This window comes from Mustela erminea, chromosome 5 (assembly GCF_009829155.1).
Source record: "Mustela erminea isolate mMusErm1 chromosome 5, mMusErm1.Pri, whole genome shotgun sequence".
Classification (NCBI taxonomy): domain Eukaryota; kingdom Metazoa; phylum Chordata; class Mammalia; order Carnivora; family Mustelidae; genus Mustela; species Mustela erminea.
Window position 1 is genome coordinate 108,378,679 of NC_045618.1, and position 22,742 is coordinate 108,401,420.

A 22,742-nucleotide genomic window follows, 5' to 3' on the forward strand; every position below is an offset into this window, starting at 1 on the left:
TTGCATGATTTATAAAATGCAAATAGAGTAATTCAGTAGGACTCTAAATTTTCTTCCTTTAATTTTTCTTTTTCACCCCCCCCCCCCCCCCCCCCCCCCCCCCGCCTAACAATGTGAATTTTTTTATCATAATATTCTGGGATTTTTATATCATATGGCAGGAGAATTTAGTACTTCGCAGCTTATGAAGAAGACACTTTGAAACAGGAATGTCAAAATGTCACTCAAAATAACTGGCTTAGGCAGTCCTTTTCTTAACCTGTGTAACCCCCTGTGCTCAGTTTCATTGTTCACAGATTGGATTTCTGTGAGATAGTGTAAGATTTAGTTTGACAGTCTGATGTTTATTTAGAAAAGCTGTGAAACATATGGAGGTTAAGGGTTAAAATAATGTTAACAGACTTTTCTAGGTATTTCACTTCTTTTTTTCCTGTGTATTACTCTCGCCAGGTAGATGAGTAAATAGAATATCTAAAACCCATTTTTTAAAAATTGTGATAAAATATGTATAACATAAATTTTACCATTTTAACTCTTTTTAAGGTTATGTTTGTTTTTTTTTAAAGATTTATTTATTTGAGAGAGAATGAGCAAGAAGGGAAGACTGAGTGAGAATCTCAAGCAGACTCCATGCTTAGCTGGAGCCCACCAACATGGGGCTCTATCTCAGGACCATGAGATTATAACCTGAGCTGAAACCAATAGTCAAATGATTGACTGACTCCACCATCTAGGGCCCCCAAGTATATGGTTCTTGATATCAAATACATTCATATTGTAGCGTATCCATCTCCAGACTTTCTCAGACTTCTCCAACTACAACTCTATACCTATTAAATACTAACACCCCATCCCCTTCTTGCCTCACCCTAGCTTCTGGCAACCACTATTCTACTTTCTGTTTCTATGAGTTTGACTACTCTAGTAACCTCAGGTAATTGGAATCATATAATGTTTGTCTTTTTGTAAGTGGCTTTTTTCACTTAGCGTATTTTTAAGATTCACCTATGTTTTTTTTTTTTTTTTTTTTTTTTAAGATTTTACTTATTTATTTGACAGAGAGAGATTACAAGTAGGCAGAGAGGCAGAGAGAGAGAGGAGGAAGCAGGCTCCCTGCTGAGCAGAGAGCCCGATGCGGGACTCGATCCCAGGACCCTGAGATCATGACCTGAGCCGAAGGCAGCGGCTTAACCCACTGAGCCACCCAGGCGCCCAAGATTCACCTATGTTTTAACATGTGTCAAAATTTCTTCTTTTTTAAGGCTAAATAATATTCCATTGTGTGTATATGCCACATTTGGTCTATTCATTCATCCATCCATGGACACCTGGATTGCTCCTGTGGCTACTGTGAATTATGATGCTGTGAACATGGGTGTGCAAATATTTGTTCTATTCTTGCTTTTACTACTTTTGTGTATGTACCCAAGAATGGAATTTTTGGCTCGAATGGTAATTCTGTAGTTAATATTTTGAGGAATCATGATCCTGTTTTCTATAGTGGCTGTGCCATTTTACATTCCCATCAGCAATGCACATTGGTTCCAATTTTTATACATCCTTGCCAAAACTTGTTATTTTCTGTGATTTTTTTTTTTAAGATTTTATTTATTTATTTGACAGACAGAGATCACAAGTAAGCAGAGAGGCAGGCAGAGAGAGAGGAGTAAGCAGGCCCCCCCAGCTGAGCAGAGAGCCCGATGCGGGGCTCCATCCCAGGACCCTGGGATCATGACCTGAGCTGAAGGCAGAGGCTTTAACCCACTGAGCCACCCAGGCACCCCTATTTTTTGTGGTTTTATTTGTTTGTTTGTTTTGGATAATAGCCATCCTAAATAGTCATGGGTGTTAAGTGGCATATCATTGTGGTTTTGATTTGCATTTTCTTAATGACCAGTGTCGTTAAGCATCTTTTCATGTGCTTAATGGCAGTTTGTATATCTTTGGGGGAAATGTCTGTTCAAGTCCTTTGTCAATGTTTGATGAAGGACTTTTGAGGTCACCTCGTCAGGGAAGCTATTAATACATGATAGTGAACTAGCTAGGATGATGCTAAATGGGATTAAAACTTGTTGAAGAGAAAAACCGCAAGTCAGATGCAAACACTGTCATGTTCCTCACTGCGTCAGTTGCACTTTAACACTTTTAAGTCATGGTTCTTATTTGTTAATTTATGTAAATAAAAGAGAAAAATGTACTGTATTAGTAATTTAGGGGAAAAGGAAACTAAGGGAGGTAACAACAGAAATCAACTAGAAAATGGTGGAACAAATAACTAGAGGAGCTAGTTTTTGTTAAAAAGTTAGGAAATAAAGAACTTGATGAACACTATACAAAGATAAAGAACAGAACTAGACTTAGAATCTGAAAACATGAACAATATAAAAAATAGGGATTTTTGAAAAATAGAATCCATGCTCAGCAAAAAAAAAAAAATCTACGCTCACATGTATGATAAACCTCAGTTTAATGATGTTATATGGCTGAATGGCATTTTATTTTGTATCTGTGTAATCAAATACAGTGCTTTTCTTTTGGTTATTCAGTAATTATTTGTTTTCAGAAAAATCCTAGATGTTTTATTCAATTTAGTTTATAGCACAAAATCCCCTGTGTGTGTATGTAAGTAGATATCATATACACATTTTTGGTAAGTAACCTTGATTTCATTGTGAAGACTTAAGAGAGTAGATGTTTATGTGGCAAAATTTTGTGGAGGATAATTTCATTAGTGTTTTTCCCTAATTAGGGCTTTCAAGAAAACACTGATTTTACCAAAATTCTCAGAGCTGTGTAATTAAGTAGGAAATGTGAGGAGGGACTGAGCTTTTATATTTGCTGAATTCTACCATTTATGTTGAATAGCTATATTCTTTAAGGCTGAATTTGAATGTAATGATGGATTTGGCTTGCTGCTTTTATTTTTATTTATTTATTTTCAAGATTTATTTTTTTATTTGAGAGAGTGAGTGAGAGAGAGAGAGAACACACAAGCCTGAAGAGAGGCAGTAGGAGAGGGAGAAGCATACTCCCCACTGAGCAGGGAGCCCGATGTGGGGCTCCATTCCTGAGATCATGACCTGAGCTGAAGGCAGCTGCTTAGCCAACTGAGCCACCCAAGTCCCCCAGTTTTCTTTCAAATTATATGTAAATTACTATATAAAACTAGTTTAGGTTTATAAAAGTATGAAATGTGGATTTCAGTAATATAATGAATTGTACCCATGAATTGGCAGACTTCATGGATAATATTTTTTAATTTTATTTCCTTTTAAAATTACTCTACACCCTGTATGGGGCTCAAACTCAGGACCCTGAGATCAACACTTGTATGCTCCACTGGCTGAGCCAGCAAGACCTCCCCATGGATATTTTTATTTTTTATTTTAAAATTTTTTTAAAAAATTATTTATTTATTTTAGAGTAGGGGAAGGTCAGAGGGAGAGGGAGAGAGTTCTAAGCAGACTCCATGCTGAGCAGGGAGCTGACTCAGGGCTCAGTTCTAGGATCCTGAGATCACAATGTGAAACCAAGAGTCCAATGCTTAACTGACTGTGCCACCTAGGTGTCCCAGGATAATATTTTTAAAGTGAGGAAAGAGTTTTGTCTGAAAAGATGTAGTAATATGGAAGTATTATTAACAGGTATCGCTTTCCTTCATTTTTCTAACAGGGTCAGCATATTTCATTAGCACCTATTCAAAAGCTTGAAGAAGCTCTATATGAATACCAACCACTGCAGATAGAGACATGTGGACCGCAAGTTCCTGAGCTTGAGATGTTAGGAAGACTTGGGTAAGTGTCTAGGGACTTCTTTTTGATGGACTAATGTTTGGCTTATCTGTTAATATTTAAGTTTATTTAAGTTTAAGTTACACTTTTAAAAAAATTCTTAGATTTTGAAGTTTAGAACTTTACTCTTTTGTGAAAAATGAATGCCTAATAGTAAGTGTACACATTTTTTTTGTATGTTTTATTAGGTCTTTTAAGATTAAGATTGGTTTGTATTTTCTTTTTTAATGATGTTGTTGGCAGCTATATCGAAGTAACTGTTCATTTGCAGCTTACTCTGTAATTTTTTAAAAATAGGAGCTTAATTTAGTCATTAGTAAGCCAGTAAAAATATGAGTTGACTTTGCCATGAAAAAGAGTAGATTTATGCATTGTCTGCTATTTACAGTATAACTATATTTATGAGAAATGAGCCACAAAATATTTTAGTCAAAGGTATAATGTATGGCTGGCCCAGTGGCTCAAAAGCCATATTATATGCATCTGTTTTGGAAATGAACCTGGGATGGTGACAGTTTTGAGCGATGGAGATGATCACAGTCTGTCTCAGGGAAGCAGGTGGTGTCTGTAGTATACTTGAAAAGTGTAAACCAGACTTCATTGGGGAACAATTCATGTCTGAGTCTGGTATCTCAAGTTAAAGTTTTGAATGAAAAGATGATCTAGAAACCTTTGCTTCTTAGCAAAGTAAAATAATGTAAAGAATATAATGTGAACAGAAATAATGGGTACAGTGAAACAAGTGATTAAAAAGTAACTTAAAAAGCACCCTAGCAGCAAAAACAAGATAAATAATAAAACAAAAAAAAAAAAACCCCAAAACCAAAACAACAAAAAAACCCTGTATGCGTCTTCAATACCAAAATTTTGAACGTGACTCTTAGTATTATACATATGCAACTGGAGCCTCCAAGTTCATGACTATTAAAATGATAGATAATTCGCTAATTTGCTATTTAGTAGATCTTATTATTTCTTTAGTTCTATATTTTCTTAAGGTCCTACATCTTCCAAACATGAAGCTAAGGAGATGTGAAACAAAACCTTAAAACCCGTTTGAGTCTGAGATAACAGATTTACTAAATAATTTGTGTTAAGTGCTAAAATTGAAGCTTGAGATAGACAATATAGGGTTTCAGGATGTAAAAAGTTAATAGTGTTAAAGACGTTGGTTTCTTATCTCTTATTGGGTTAACAAGAGCCAGAATTCTAGATCTTTAAAATAAGTTTTCTTAAAATCTTTACTTTTATTTTAGTGAAGACAAAGTATTTAAAACAGTATTCCTTTGTTACAGGGTTTTTTCATTTTCTAATAGTTTTGTCATCAAAATTACATTTGAAAGATTATGGAAATGGGCATAATAAATGGGCATAATAACAATGCACAAGTAAAATGTGTGACAACAGTTAGTGCCATAATAAACAGTTAATGCCCATAACAGTTAATGCCCATAATAAATGGGCATAATAACAATGCACAAGTAAAATGTGTGACAACAGTTAGTGCCAAGGATAGAAGAGGAAATAACTTGTTGTAATGTTCTTACAGTGTACCGGAAGTGGCATAGTTGTATCTGGAAATAGATTGTAGTAAGTTAAAAATGTTTAATGTTAACTCTTTAGCAACTGCAAAAAATGTGGGGGGGGGGAAAGAGGGATGGTCAATTAGTCCGTAGCAGAGAAAAATTATGAAATCATAAAAAATATTAATGAAAAGGAGAACAGGAAGAGAGGGTGACAAAAATAAAGAAATGAAGCAATTAAGAAATAATATGGTAGTAGATTTAGTCTTAACTCTGTAATTACCTTGCATAGAAATGTTCTAAATCAGCACTAACCAATACAACTTTCTGAAATGATAGAAATAGTTTAGGTTTATGCTGTCATGTATAGTAGCCCTCAGTTTCATGTTTCTGCTGAGCACTTGAATATGTCTAGTGCAATTGAAGAACTGAATTTTATATTTTATTCAGTTTAGTTTAAATAACCATGTATGATGAGTGGCTCCCATATTGGATAGCACAGATCTGAATATTCTAAGTAATAAGCAGAGATTGCCAGATTATACCAAAAATAAGATTTATTTTATGTTTTCTAGAAGGAACTGGCATTATATTTAAAAATATAGTTTCTCTGAACTTTCCAAGTTTCTCTGTACTTGGATCTATAATCTGTTGTTTTTATTTTGTAAATATCTCAACCATTATTTCTTCACAGATTTTTTTTTCATCAAAGGAATTCTTTTTGATCTTGCTATTTTTATATCTAGCATTTCCATATCATTCCTTTTTATAATTTTCATCTCTTTTCTGAAATTCCCTGTTTATACATGTTCTCTATCTTTCCCCCCCTAAGTCTTTTAACTTTAAAGTGCCGCTTTGATATCCAACATCTCTTGGTCTGGTTCTGTTGATTAGTTTATGTCATGATGATAGATTTATTTTTCCTGCTTTCTTGTATTTATTATAATTATTGTTTGAGTATTGGATATTCTGTGTGACAGAACAGCAGAAACTGAGATTTATACCCTGAAATATTTATGTCCTTTTTTTCTGTCAGGGCATTAGGATAGAGAATTGAGTATTAAGTAGATAGTTTGATTTTAGTTTGGGTTTTGTTGTTCAGTTGTTGCTCATAGGCTTCAACTTCTTCCAGATAGTCTCTTGCCACTTTGAGTCTAGCATGAGGGTTGGAGTGCTGGAGGGATTTTTCAGTCTTGCTCCAGTCTGTTTTCAGCAACAGGCTCTGACCACCTGAGCCACATAAGGGTTCTCTCTTGGTGCTCCTCCGCAGCCACAGACTGCTTTTTCCTCTTGGAGTAAGTTTTGTGATGGGAACAAGGGGATTTCTTAGTTCTCCTGTTCCAGCTTTTAGCCTTAGGAGGTCTTGGGTACCAGAACCTCAGGGTAGGGCTTTCTTGGTGTATCTGTCTCTTTCCTAGAGGTGAACAACTTTTGTTTCTTATTTTGGAGAGCAGGCAGGTTTGCTTTTCCTCTCCCAGCCCCACAACTGAACTCTCTTATGTTGGTAGGCATGGGAAGTGTTGGCTGTAAGACAGTTTTTTGTACCCCTCCCTCCCCGCCCACTTTGCATCATTGTGTTAGCACAGGTAAGAATTGGTTTCTTCCCTTTCCTCAGTAGCTGTAAGGCTTTTGTCTGTGTCAGTATAGAGTTGAGGAGGGCGACAGAAGGTTTTCTACTTTTACCCCAGTGGCAGCCAACCTTTGCCTTTCCCAGCAGTTGAGTCCTGGCTGTTTGTTTGTTTTTAAGTTCATTTTCTCTTGTATTGAGTGTTCTGTTATTGCCAAATTTTATTGGGTCTTTTCAATGGACTATCCCCCTTATCTTCCTCTTTTAATCTGCTACGGTGGTGCTGTTGCTATATATATGTGTGTGTATTTAACTAACTCTTAGAAATTTGTATGAAATAGATGTAGCTTGCTTTTTTCCCAATAATTTTGAGTAAATTGTTAAATTTAATAAACATTGGCAACTCTTCTGATTGTTTGGATCCCTTTTTGGTTTCCTTTTGCCTTTACCATTATGATTTAGATTTTAAAATGTAGGGTAAGTGTCCATTAGATAAGATATAACCATAGCATTTGTACTTTTCCCAAATTTTTTGTACATGAAATCTTATTTGAACCTAAATAAAGGAGGCTGGATCGTGTGTGTGTGTGTGTGTGTGTGTGTGTGTGTGTGTGTGTGTGTGTTGGTGGGTGGGGGACTTTCATTAACCATTGAGTATTTAGAATACAGTTAGTTCCAGAATTTTTTTTCTTTTTTTAAGATTTTATTTATTTATTTGAGAGAGAGAACACATGTGCATATGCACTGGGGTTGGAAGGGGGCTCCCTGGCAGAGGGAAAGGGAGAGGCAGACTCCCTACCAAGTGGCAGGACTCCATCCCAGGACGTGGAGATCAGGACCTGAGCCAAAGACACACTTAACTGACTGAGCCATGTAGGTGCCCCCAGAATTTCTCGAAGTAGACTTTTGCTTTTCTCAGCAGAGACTATACATATATTCTGTCCCACAATAGTTACAAGGCAGATTGTTGTGATTTCAAATAAGCATGTATGTTTAAGTTAATAAACCTTGATGGTAATTGTTTCTTTAGCCATTGGTGGCTAAGTAGTGTAGGAATTGCTAGATCATCAACATTGATATCAGAATTGCTAAAGAAACAGTGACTTTTTCCTGATTTAGAACTATTTATCTACTGGGAAAGAATTCATCCCACATCTCTTTAGCCTTCTACCTTGAGAAAGAGATTGTATTCAATACAGACAGCTTTAGTGTTTGGAGCTTGGATTAGCTCAAGCAGTCTTTTTGGTAATGTTCTGACCTCATACTGAAACACCTGCTAAAATAAATTCTAAATTGATTTCTTATACTAGTAGTTCATTTTCTCTTCTGGAATTATTATTTGAAGCTATGTGCTATCTTATTTTTTCTTATTAAACTTTATAAATCTAAGGATATATCTTTACCTAATACAACTTTCAGAAACATTTAGAGAGAAACTGAAGAATTTGTTCTGTGAAGTGACTTTTAAAAAAATGATTTATATCCTCAAAGGTGCTGCTTTTAGGGTAGAAGGAATATAAATTTAAATTGACTAAAGTAATAATAATTATACATCTGTCCTAAAAGTTGTCCATGTCTTGCATTTAAATAAGTCCCATTTATCCCTTTATGGTGAGATCTCCCCCTTTCCCCAGTCCTCTAGTTTCTCTCCTCTCTCTTTTCCTATTACAACAAAATTTTCCATTTTATATTATGTTATCCTACAGAGGGAACAAGATCAATTTTTCTAGAGGCAAACAGAATTAATTACTTATTTTTATTTTCTTTTATCTGCTTTGAAATCTGTGTGACTTGGTGAAGTTAAGAAGGCTACACTTTGCACTTTCACTTTAGCTAGTGCAGAAGTACAGGTGCAAGCACTTTCAGAATAATTTTAATTATATATTTTGGGGAGCAGGTGATTTAAGATCTTGGGTAGCATCGTGTCTCCAAAGAACTACATTTTTTTCCGTAATATATAACTTTGAGAAAGGGTGAAATCAAAAGTACATTGTCATGAAATTTTTGGAGGTTTTTTTTTTTACTAAGATCTTCTTTACAGTTAGTTAAACTTGAGAAGCAAGTTTAAATGAAAATTTTTTATTCAGGAGGGTATTATGAAGGTATAATTATAGTTCACATTGGACTGGTAGTACTCTTCTGGTTTACTTAAGGCAATATGTAAACAAGTTTATTAATTCTCTGCCAGTGGGAGAATGCTTTGGGAAAACTTAACTGCTAATTGAAATTCCCTAGACAATGGCTTTCGTGGTTAGTCTAGTATTCTCATTGATTGGCACTCTGAGACTGTCTTTTTAATAATCAACTGGATTTCTAGTTAATATTTTACTACCCTCCATCCAAAGATGAGTTATTTCCTTAACTGATATAAATTATGAGTGCTTACCAATTTTGTTCATCAGTTTCACATTATTTAATCAGATACCTCTACTGCTTTAGGAAGATGGAAGTGATTTATTCAATATGAGCTTTTCACTTGTGAGCTTATTACAAAAATGAGGAAAAACTTGTTTTATAAGATGAAATAGGATCTTTATGATCTCTTCTATTAATACAACTGATACAAGTGTGTGCTATCAGTTATGATAGCTTTATTTTTAAATAAATCTTAAATCTTTTCAAAGATTTTTAAAAAATTTTATTTTATTAAAAGATTTTATTTATTTGAGAGGGACAGAGGGAGAGGGAGAGAGAGAATCCCAAGAAGACTTCATGCTGAGTGTGGAGCCCCATGTGTGGCTCGATCTCACTAATCATGAGATCATGACCTGAGCTGAAATCAAGAGCTAGATGTTTAACTGAGCCACCCAGGAGCACCTTAAGATTTTTATTTTTTTAATTATTTTTAAAGATTTTATTTATTTATTTGACAGAGAGAGAGAGAGAGAGATCACAAGTAGGCAGAGAGGCAGGCAGAGAGAGGGGGAAGCAGACTCTGCTGAGCGGAAAGCTGGATATGGGGCTCAATCCCAAGATCCTGAGACCATGACCTGAGCCGAAGGCAGAGGCTTAACCCACCAAGCCACCCAGGTGCCCCAAGATTTTTATTTTTAAGTAATCTCTACATCCAGTGTGGGCTCGAATTTACAACCCCAAGGTCAAGGGTTGCATGCTATCCTGACTGAGCCAGCCAGGTGCCCCAAGTTGTGAGAGCTTTAAAAAACAGATTTGAAGTCTGATGGTTTAAGATCTTGAGAGCTTCCTTACCAGATGCTAAGATTAGTTAGCTATTACTGCATAATCAATAGTGAAAAAATGTGTGACAGTAATAGTTGTATTGAATTGACTTAGTTAACTAGAAACTAATGATAATTAGAAGATAGTTTTTTGTTTGATTTCTATCAGCACCTATTAATTTTGTTTTCTTGTGTAGCCATAGAACGCCTTAATAAAACCAACCAACCAAAAGTAGCTAACCTATTAACAGATCCATTACTATTGGCAAAGCATTTAGAAGTGTTCATTCATGAGGAAATAGGATAGGGTATAGTCCCCAGAATAGAAGATCTACCTTCACAGTAACCTTGGAGATGCTTTCATGACTTTTCTTTTGTCTTAAGAACTGTATTTTTTTTCCAATTGATAAATTAGAACTTTAAATATTGAGAATTTGAGATAAGACATTGAACCTGTTCTATCAAATTTTTTGTTATAATACTGTCTCTCTTCTTAAGGACTTCCCCACTGTTGCCATGGAAGACTAATATATCAATCTGGTTATGTCTCTTTGGTTTTAATGTATCAGTCTGGTCATGTCTGTTTGTTATTAATATCTTTCAGTAGCTCATCATTACCTGCACAATCTGAACCCTGACTTTATATTCCTATACCCTACCTCCTTATACTTGGTGTTTCTTAAGAACCTTATGGTGTCTCACATATTTTTGTGTTGTTAAACATGCTGTTTCCTTTCCTTAGAATTTTCATATTGTCTTTATATTTGTGGCATAGTCCATCCAGTAATTTCTTTTCCTCTTACCTCCTATGTGTGAGAATTTCTTTTTCCTCTTTCCTCCTATGTGTGAGTTGTCTGTTTATTCCCCATTGTCTCCTTTTTTTATTGGGATAATATTGTTTTCCTTTATTTATTTATATGAGTCAGCTGTGTAATAAGGCTATTAACTCTTGGAATCTTAAATTCTATTTTATTTAGGGTGCCTGGGTGGCTCAGTGGGGTAAGCCTCTGCCTTCTGCTCAGCGGGGAGCCTGCTTCCTCCGCTCTCTCTGCCTGCTGCCTCTGCCTGCTTGTCATCTCTGTCAAATAAATAAATAAAATCTTTAAAAAAAAACTATTAAAAATTCTATTTTATTCTTTTTAAAAATATTTATTTATTTATTTTGGGATGGGGGGTGCAGGGAGAGACAGAATGAGAGAGAGAGAGAATCCCAAGCCAATTGTGCACTGAGCACAGAGCCCAACGCAGGGCTCTATCCTATAAACCTGTGATTATGACCTGAGCCAAAGCCAAGAGTCAGATGCTAATTGATTGTGCCACCCAGGCACACCTCATTTTTTAAAATTCTTTTAAAAAAAGATTTATTTAATTATGAGAAAGAGAGAGCGAGTGCATGAGTGGGAGGGGCAGAGGGAGAGGGAGAGAGAATCTCAGACTCTGCACTGAGCATGGAGCCTGATGCAGGGCATTATCTCACCACCCCAAAACCACTAAAACTAAAACCAAGAGTTGGGTGCTTAACTGAATGCACCACCCAGGCACCCCTTAGTTTTTTATTCTTACATTGTTTATGATATGCAGTAGTTTTAATTCTGAGCAATGGTTGTATTGATGATGTCCTATTGACTTTCCATTGTTCTTCCACTAAGGAACTCCTAAACCAACATGAACTTTATGTATATTTATATTCTAATTTTTGCGTGGCTTCAGTTTTTTATCTCATCACTAAATCCATATGGAATTTATTTTGTTTATAAGGAGCTATAAACGAATCTTTTTTTTTTCAACATGGTAAACCAATTGGCCCAGACCAGTATGTCTAATAATACTTTTTTTCTATTCATGTGTTTACTAATATAGTAAGAGTTTTTCTCCACTGCCCTTTCTTTTGCATTAATCTGTTTCAGTTTTTTTTAACAGTATCATATAATTACTAATTTAAATTCATGATATGTTTTAATATTAAGTGATGCATTTATTTTTCTTTTGTGTATCAAATTACCACAAATTTAAGTGGCTTAAAACAACATCCATTTTTATCTCATTCCTTTTCAGTGTTTATAAGTCAGCAGTCAGTGTATGGGTTACCCAGATCCTTGTAACTCCAGTGTCGCATGGTTGTAGTAAAAATGTCAGCAGGTGCTGTGGTTCCATGTAAGCGAGGCTTGGTGGGTGGGAGTTGTCTTCCAAGCTTTTATACTATTGGCAGAATTAAGTTTTTCACAGATGTCGAACTCACGGTAGCTTTCATCTTCAGTGCCAGCAAGAGAAAAATCACTTTGAATCTCTTCCTTTTAAAGGTTACTTACCTGATTAAGTTTGGCTCACCTAGATAATTTCCCTTTTTATTAACTCATAGTCAACTGATTTGAGATCTTAACTATATCTTCAAAATCCCTTTTGCCATATAATCTCAGGAGTGAAATCCATCCTATCAACCCATGGGGAAAGGATTTTTGCAAGGATGCACATAAGGAAACCTCAGAATTCTGCCTACCATGGTGGGACAAGTCTTCCTTTGCTATTTATCTTTTTCACAGTAGTCTTAGCATTTTTATGCATTTATTATCCCAAGTAAACTTTGTTGGCCAAAGCAGCAAATTACTGTACAATTCTTTCAAGTTTTCTATACATTTGGAAAATTTCATAATAAAGTGTTGTGAAACAGGTAAACAAACCAAAGCCCGCCAACTACTTAACTAAGAATAGCCATTCTTCTCACTACTTAGATAATAACCAAGCACAGCTCCTTTTGGAATTTTATTTGGAATTGCTTTAAACTTATAAACTGATTAGAAAAGAAAGGGTATTTAAAATTCATTGAGTTTTCATATATCTCACTTAAAAATTAATTTTTTATTATAGTTTTGATACTGTTAGAAAATTATTTTCATTGTGCTTTTTGATTCTTAAATATATTTTCATTTTGTGTGTGGCTGCTTTACTGAACGCTTAATTATTTTCTTCTCTTAGGTGAATGTCTGGGTTTTATTTGGAAGTGAATCATCTGAAAAAATGAATTTTTTCTTTTAAATGCTCTGTGTCTGACTTCAGTTTTGTATTTTGTTGAATTTGGCTAGAACTTCTTGACCTGGTGTTATCTGGTTCTGATAGCTGCAGTTTCTTGTTTCTGATGCTTCCAAGTGTTTCATCAGTGATTTTTCTTACCACTTTGGAGAAGCATTTTTTTAAGTCACATTGAAGAAATTGCTGGGTTTTGGTCAAGGTTATGGGTTATCTAAAAATGAAAAAAGGTGTTTGTTTTATCTTTGTTTTTGATGCTGTCCACCTAAGTTTATGTTAGTTTTATAAAAAGTGTTAACGATATTGAAAAACCAAAGAATATGGAAAAATTAAAAAGTCACAAAAAAGACTGCAGTATGTATGTGTATATAATATATGATATATGTCATATTTTGTAATTATATTCATAATTACAAAATTAACTTTTTTTCACTGGCTGTGACAGGAAAATGTCTTTAGTATCTGTTTTTCTTGGCATTTGAATTAGAAATCAACTCACACATCTAACATGAACCTTTATGCTTAAAGTTCTAGTCTGGCTCTAGTCTGGTAAGTTTTAAATCTTTTTTATGCATTCATGGAAAAAATATGTTTCTGGTTGAAGCAGTTGTCAAACAAGCTTCTTTCATCGGCAGTCAGACACAGGGCAGCTGAATGAGGCTGTTTAGTCTAGAGTAAATGCTCACGAGATTATAAGGTCACTGAGGAAATGTAATTATGCAGTTGTTTCCAGAATAGTTTTTTGTAGTAAGGACTTTGAGACTATTAAATCATAATATTAATTAAAATACATATATTTAAAAATTAATCTTAGAAAACAGCACTAAATAAACCAAATTATTTAGTTTAAATAATAAAATCATAACAAATTATTCCAGTGAAATATAGTTTTAATTCAGATTTTTGCAGTTTACTATTGGAATTTGGTCAGTTCTTCCCAAATCATTATAAAATTCAGTAGAACACATACACACACACACACACACACACACACACACACAAATATATAGTTGTTTCCATTGGAAAATGAAATCTTACAATATTTAGCTCATGCTAATTGAGAAAACAGTTGGTTATTTAACAATTCCTTTACTTTTGTTTTTCATTCAGTTATGGAGTGCCTTCTGTGTAGCAATTACTCTTCTAGGTACTAAGAAAATAGCAGTGAGCAAAACAGAGAGAACATCTACTGTCATTCTGCTGGGGTGAAGCCAACAACTAAAATATACTAATGAATCTTTAGATGGTAATTAATGTTTCAAAGACAAATACAGAAGGCTAAAGGGATATGTAGTGATTGAAAGAGAGTGCTATTTTTACGTAGGTACTGGTAGAATCTTTTGTAGGAAGATATTTGAACAGACATGAATTAAGCAAAGAAGCCAATCATGTGATATCATGGGGAGAGTCAGAATGAAGTGTAACTGCAAAGATCCTGAGGTGGGAGTGTGTATGAGGAGGAGAAAGCAGGCCAGTATCTGGAGCAGAGTGAATTGGGGAATGGTAGGTGATGAGATCAGAGTGGTAGCAGGTTTTTTAGGTAAGGAGGCAGGCTGTGCTCAGTTAGATCACAGAGTTTTTAAGGTAATGGCCAAGACTTGGGCTTTTACTTTGAAGGAGATGGGAAGTCATAAGAGAATTTTGAACAGTGTGTCATAGAACTTACGTTTAGAAAGGGTAATTATAGGAGAATTAATAGGATGAAAACAAGAAAACTTGCAGCAGTCCTGGTTAAGATGGTAGTGACTTATATACTAAGATGGTAGCAGTGTAGTTGCTGAGAAAACGGTCAGAGTATGGATATAGTTTTGATACAGAGACCAGAGAATTTTTGATGGATTAGATATAGGGAGATAGAAAAAAGTTTTTCCCAAAGTTTTTTAATCTGAGTAACAGAGCTGCCATTTACTGTGATAATGGAGACTAGGGGGAGGGGTTCTTTGAGGCAGCGTAATTGTGCCAATTGCTTTAAGTTACTTATCAAATATCTTATTAAAAACTATTTTGAAAAAATGTTTTGAAAGAGACTGTAAGAGTTGGAGAAAAACCCTAGAGATAATCTGTAGGAAAGTGAACTGTCTTGAGGCCACTATAGACAAGTGAGGCCAGAGAAGAAAACTCTTCCCTTAGTCACATCACTGGTTCATGCAAAGCTAGGACTAGCTTTTTACTTTGAAGGAGATGGGAAGTCATAAGAGAATTTTGAACAGTGTGTCATAGAACTTAACGTTTAGAAAGGGTAATTATAGGCTACTTTTATAGGGTAATTTTAGGCTACTTTTTCTCTGTTGCACTGCATACCTTTGCCATGTACAGAGCTTTCAAAATCTGAATGAGCTTTTTAAAATTTTGCTTTTAGATTATTATAATTTCAGATAGTATATTAAGGGCAATGAGTTCAAGTTATGTAGCACCTTTATATTCTCAAAAGATTATTCTTTTCTTTTCTTTTTTTTTTTTTTTTAAAGATTTTATTTATTTATTTGACAGAGAGAGATCACAGTAGGAGAGAGGAAGGGAAGAGATCACAGAGAGAGAGGAAGGGAAGCAGGCCCCCCGCTGAGCAGAGAGCCCGATGTGGGACTCGATCCCAGGACCCTGAGATCATGACCCGAGCCGAAGGCAGCGGCTTAACCCACTGAGCCACCCAGGCGCCCCAAGATTATTCTTTTCTAAGCATAAGGCAAGTTCTCAGTTTTCATTCAGCATTTTTTTGTGTATGTGCATGTGAGCAAAATAGGATTGAGTTGGGCAAAGTGACTCACAAGCTTTTGGGGTGGAGCATAGGTAAAGGTGAGCTGATACTGGAAGAGTTACAAGGGTGAGGCATTAGGAATAGTCTGTCCCAGGTGCAAGCAATAAGGACTTGAATATTCTGTCAAGAAATTTAAAAAATAATAAAACCAGTTGAAAGTCAGTCTGTTTTCTGTCACCATGTACTAGCAGTTCTAAACAATGTCTGTTTTCAAATACTCCTTCCTTAAAAAAATCTTTTGTTGGTCCAAGTTCTAAACAGTTGCTGTTGTTACTTTTGAATTTAACAGTATGTATGTAAATTTTCAATTAGTACATCTTTATTTTTTGTTTTTTAATAACACTGTATTGCACACAGAAGTTAATTCAGAGAACTCCCAGTTTTATATGGTCAGCCCTACACTCCACATCTCACCATCTCCAATACCTATGCACTCAGCTATATTAAGCCTCATTCGAGAGTGAGCTTGTGAGGTTTTAGAATCCTTCCAGATTCTTTCTGGCAAAATTTTTATTTCTAACTCCCCTATTCTACTATAATTTCCAGAGTTTAAGTATTAGATTTGGAGTAAATGTCAAATAGATCGATATAGCTCAGTGATTGTAAATACGAAAAAATAAAACTTAAGTTCTTTGAGTATTTATTTGTGTTTAAAAGCTTTTCAACAGGGGTACATCTGGAAGGTGTTACTAGAATCAGTCCTAAAGAAACAAAGACATGAATAGTACTGCAGTTTTTGTAATTTATTGTGAAATAGATATTTTATAAAACTATCAAAGTCATCCTTATCATTAAGATATTTCCTAGCTATTTGGATATCTGTTGCTTCAGGAAAGAAACTGGAAATTAAAATTAACTGAACATATTCTTCCTTGTTTATGAGCAAGATAAACTTTTTAATTGAAGTATAATTAACATTTGGTATTTTACTAGTTTCAGGTATACATCATAGTGATTCAGTATTTTTATACATGACACAATAATCCCCATGCTAAGTCTAGTTAACCATCTCTTTCCCTGCAAAGTTATTACAATATTACTGACTATATGACCTATGTTCTGCATTATATCCCCATGACTTACTTATTTTTTAACTGGAATAAGCAAAGATAAATTGACAAATCTGGTCTTACTGTATACTGAACACAAATATGTGGAGATCAATTTTATTTTTATTTTTTAAATTTTTTTCTTTTCAAATTTTTATTTAAATTTTATTTAGTTAACGTATAGTGTAATAGTTGTTTCAGGAGTAGAATTTAGTGATTCATCACTTACCTGTAGCACCTAGTACTTATCACAAGTGCCTTACTTAATACCCATCACCCATTTAGCCCATCCCTCATCCCTGTTCTCCATTACCCTCAGTTCTCTGTCATTGAGAGTCTTTTATGGGGGGTACATGGGTGGTTCAGTCAGTTAAAGCACCCAACTTTTGATCTCAGTTCAGGTCTTGATCTCAGGGTCATGAGTTCTGTGTTGGGCTTTATGCTGGATGTGGAGCCTACTTTGTAAAAAAAAGTCTCTTACGGTTTGCTTCCTTCTCTCTCTCTTTTTTTCCTTCCCATATGCTCATCTGTTTTTGTTTTTCAAAACTCCATATATGAGTGAAACCATATGATATTTGTCTTTCTCTGACTAACTTACTTGGCTTAGCATAATACACTCTAGCGCCATCCACATTGTTTGGCAAAATTTCATTCTTTTTGATGGCTGAGTAATATTCATTATATATATATGTGTGTGTGTGTGTGTGGGTGTGGGTGTGGGTGTGTGTGTATGCACACACACACACCCACACCCACACCCACACACCCCTTATCTTCTTTATCCATTCATTAGTTGGTGGATATTTGGGACATTTTGGGCTCTCTCCATAGTTTGGCTATTGTTGATAATGCTGCTGTAACCATCAGGGTGCACATACCCCTTTGCATCTGTTTTTTTTGTATCCTTTGGGTAAATAGCTAGTATTGCAGTTGTTGGATTGTAGGGTAGTTGTATTTTTAACTTCTTCAGGAACCTCCATACTGTTTTCCAGGGTGGCTGCACCAGTTTGCATTCCCACCAACAGTGTTAAGAGCATTCCCTTTCTCTGTTTCCTTGCTAACACCTGTTGTTTCCTGTGTTGTTAATTTTAGCCATTCTGACAGGTGTGAAGTGTTATGTCATCGTGGTTTTGATTTGTATTTCCCTGATGATGAGTGATGCTGAGCATCCTTTCATGTGTCTGTTAGCCATCTGGATTTCTTCTTTGGAAAAATGTCTATTCATGTCTTCTGCCCATTTCTTAACTGGATTATATTTCTTAACTGGATTATTTCTTAACTGGATTATTTGTGTGTTGGTGTTGAGTTTGATAAGTTCTTTATATATTTTGGATACTAACCCTTTAGCAGGTATGTCATTTTTAAATACCTTCTTCCATTCCTTAGGCTGCCTTTTAGTTTTGTTGATTGGTTCCTTTGCTGTGGAGGAGCTTTTTATCTTGATGAAGTCCCAATAGTTCATTTGTGTAGGTCAGTTTTAATGAACTCATCAACAAATTTGCAGAGGTCAGAGCTCAAGCAAAATATTTTGAGTCCATTATGTACTTAGAAATATTTTAATGTTTTTGAAAATTAATATATTTAATGAGTATTTTCTTTTCTTTTTTTCTTTTTTTAAAGATTTTATTTACTTATTTGATAGACAGAGATCACAAGTAGGAAGAGAAGAGAGGCAGGCAGAGAGAGAGGGGAAGCAGGCTCCCCGCTGAGCAGAGAGCCCGATGCAGGGCTGGATCCCAGGATACTGGGATCATCACCTGAGCTGAAGGCAGAGGCCTTAACCCACTGAACCACCCAGGCACCCCTAGTGGGTATTTTCTTTCATCTGTTAGTTTTTACCCTCTTTTGTGATATAAATTGTATTTTTATTTTATATTAGAAATTTTTTACTGGCATAATTACATGTACAAAGTCTAATAAAAGAAAACTCTCTGTGTATTTTCTGCATTGTTACTCTCCTTTTATGATTATTACAGAAAATGGTTTTGTTGTGTATAGAAGTAGGCATGGTAAAATATGGATCTGCTCTAGTTATCCAATATTCTAGGTATGTAACTGATTGGTAAGAGTTGGTCCTGAGGACAGGATCCTGTGTCACATGTTTCTAGGACCAAAGCGTCTTGTCAGTTTAGGCTTAAAAATGAATTTTTCATATTTGGTCTTATTTCTTTGAGGAAAATGTGATGACTTAGATTTTGCTTTATTTGAGGCATATTATACTCAGAGACTGAGATTGTATTTGCCAATAATTTATTTTTTAAATAAAGGTTTATTTTGGAAATTATAATTTATAATAATATTTCACAAGTCAATGGTATATAGGATAATGCCTCTTAATAAGCCAATAAATAAATATTCGAAATCAGTGATAAATTAATTACAGTATTGTTTCAGGCAAAGGAGAAGTGAAAGAAATAAGATTCATATTTAGTTGAGGTTTACCTTTCTATGAGTTGGTTCTCAGAAGAGTCAGTCAGTCTTTCCAACTAAGATCTAGGTATCACCTGCTGGCTTAGGTCCCTTGCTGCTGTAGCATGTAGTGAATGGCATTGGTGTTGGCAGGCAGGGTGGGCTGTTCTGAAAGTTATTATTCTAGGGACTATTTACACAGTTTACACCACTGCCTATGATGAGTCGCCTTGCCAAGGCAGGAACAGATGTCCCTTCCCTTCCTGGGAGTGCTGCATGGTTTAACACCATTGCCAACCAAGAGGAGCCTGGTTATGGCAGGAGCAAGTATCTCAAGTATCTTCAATCTTTGAAGAGTTCTTTAGATCAACAAAGAATAGCTTTGTCCAGACTGATCACTCCTCAGTAAGACCTCACAAACTCTTGGTATTTAAAGTTTAAATGTTCATTACATTATAGCTGCTCTTCCATATGTTACTATCAGTAAGTCTCCAGCAGTGCCTGTCAACAGTTGAGCTATTGAGTACTTAACCACCACAACAGGTGTCAGTGACAACATCCCAACACTGCTTCTTCAGTGTAAACAAATTTGCCCTTAGATCAAAACAACTTAAGTCATAAACAAGTGGATTTGAAATCATAACAAACCAATATACAACAGTTAAAAAAAAAAAAGTAATGGTCAGGAATTAGATCTTACTTAGGTCAAAAACTTGTGGTTGTTGAATCTGGAAAACAAATGGATATGCTTTTGGGGAGCAGAATAAACATGGCTGATTAATCATTTTTTAGCTTATGAAAGAAAGATTTTTTTAAGGAATACTGTTTTTGAAAGGAAAACTGACAATAAGATGGTACAATGTGGATCAGATGACCAGGCAGGATTAGACTCTCTTCATGCTGAAATGTTTTGGTGTGGGGAAAAAAATGCTGATTGGTTCTCTGAAACTTTTGATTATTTATTTACTGAGAACAAGGTACTATTTCAGGTAATTTTTCAAAGCCAATGAATTGTTTTTCTTAGATACTGTATACCTCAGTATAACTTTTTTTTTTTACTCTGCCCAGCTTCTAAATCTTAGCTTTTTTTGGTTATATTTATCTGTATATTTCTGAATAACACAGTTCTGCAGCAGTTTCTTGATTACTAATTTTAGACTTGTCTCTTCACATCGCAATGTGAGAGGTAAAGATTTAGCCCTCTAAAACTCCTTCCTGGGGCTCCTGGGTGGCTCAGTGAGTTAAACCTCTGCCTTCAGCTCAGGTCATGGTTTCAGGGTCCTGCGTTGGGCTCTCTGCTCAGCGGGGAGCCTGCTTCCCCCGCCCTCTCTGCCTGCCTCTCTGCCTACTTGTGATCTTTCTCTCTGTGTCAAATAAATAAATAAAATCTTAAAAAAAAAAAAAAAAAAGAAACCCAACTCCTTCCCTGGCTTTATTTCAGTCCCCCCATTTTGTCTCAATAGAGTTATGTCATGCTTTTTAAATTGAATCAGTATTCACTATTTCCATGGTGAATATGTAAATACTATTTTCAGTTGAGCCACATATAAAAACAGTGATTTTGTTTCTTTAGCTTTCTCATAATAATGTTGCCTGTCCTCATCCCCCCCCCCCCCTTTGGACTTAATCAGCATCTTGCCTACGTCATCAAACCCTAAAATCATCTTGACTTTTCTGAGACTAATGGATATGAAAACAAAACAGAATATCACCGTTTGTCAGCGTCTTTCCTACCTTAGCAAGCCCTAAAGCTATCTTACCCTTTCTGTGGCTAAAAAATATGGAAACAATAGAATAACCATTTGTCACTTCTTTTAACCTTCTTACTCAGTGTAGATGGCACTTCAGTGCTGTTTTTGTTAACAACTTAGTCTTTCCTGCCCTCATGTTTGCCAGTGTTGTAGGCATGCAATCTATCTGCTTTGCTAATTTATGATGGGTAACATCTGGGCTTATGGGATAGCTGCTTTCTAAGTCTTTAAAAAATGTTCTGCCAAGGAGTGATGAGCTGTCTTCAGATTTAGAGAAAATTTGGTCAACCTTTTGGTTCAGTTCAATTAATTGTTTATTTTTACATCATCTCCTTTCTTCCAAATACCTTAGGATATACACTAAAACTATAGCAAGTTAATTATGGTACACAAACATCAAAGATAAAGAAATGTTGACACACATTCTTTCAGCAAAATGACAGAGTTTTTGTTCCATGTTATATATTGTGGAATGAAATCCATCCCATTTAAAGAAACTAAATGGATGAGGGTATAATATTTCCTGGAGTGCCTGGGTGGCACATTTAGCATCCGACTTTTGGTTTTGGCTCAGGTCGTGATCTCAGGGTTGTGAGATCCAGCCCCGCTTTGGGCTCCGCACTTTGTGCAGAGCCTGCTTGAGATTTTCCCTCTGCCCCTCCTGTTCATATGCTCTCTCTTTACAATAAATGAATAAATCTTTTGTTTTTAAAAAGAGAAAGAATATAATATTTCCTTTTTGTCCTTAAAAATATACCCTTTGGTGACTCCAGCTGGGCATCAGGAATCTGTTTTGGGGTAATGAAAATGTTCTAAACTGGATTGTGTTGATGGCTTTACAACTCTGTAATTTACTAAAAAGGATTGAATTGAAATTGAAATTTAGTAAATGATTAAGACTACATTGATAACTCACTGATTTTGGGGTTTGAGAAAATTACCTAGGGTATTTTCATAATTCTCTTAAGAAATGATGCCAAGGGTGCCTCAGTCGTTAAGTGTCTGCCTTTGGCTCAGGTCATGATCTCAGGGTCCTGCGATCAAGCTCCATCCACATCAGGCTCTCTGCTCAGCAGGGAGCCTGCTTCCCTTCCTCTCTCTCTGACTGCCTCTTTTCCTACTTGTAATCTCTGTCTGTTAAATAAATAAATAAAATCTTAAAAAAAAAAAAAAAAGAAAGAATGCCGGAAAAAGATGTAATAATTTGAACAATGTAGTATAAAAACTACAAAAAAAAAAAAAAAAAAGAATGCCGGAAAAAGATGTAATAATTTGAACAATGTAGTATAAAAACTGAAGATTGATATGATAGTTGTGATTTATTTAACTATTCTTCGGTTGGTTCCATCATCTTTTGTTCGTTGTTTTAGGTGGTTTTTTTTTTTTTCTTTTTTTAAGCGTTGTAGGGAATAATTGAAATAATTCCTAGGGTTGTAAAGCTATAATGTACTTCTATATATAGTAAAAATAAGGTCAGTAAGATCCCATGATATATCTTACATTAATAAAATGATTTAGTGAGCTTACATGGTAATTTCATTATGACAATTTAAAATTAAATTTACTTTATGTTTAAGCAGTTTACTGAGGTATAGATGACATACAATAGACAACATATATTTAAAATACACAGTTTGATGAGCTTTGACATGTGTACCATCAAGATACCTGTCATTCTCAAAAGACTGCTGGTGTCA

General features: G+C 35.2%; 1 protein-coding gene across 1 annotated transcript in view; it reads left to right on the forward strand.

The window, feature by feature from the left end:
* MNAT1 (MNAT1 component of CDK activating kinase) overlaps window positions 1-22,742 on the forward strand; it is a 204,189-nt gene that overhangs the window by 125,883 nt on the left and 55,564 nt on the right. Inside the window, exon 7 of the mRNA XM_032344409.1 lies at window positions 3,673-3,794. Within this exon, the coding sequence (XP_032200300.1) occupies window positions 3,673-3,794 (122 nt within the window). The remainder of the gene's footprint in view (window positions 1-3,672; window positions 3,795-22,742) is intronic.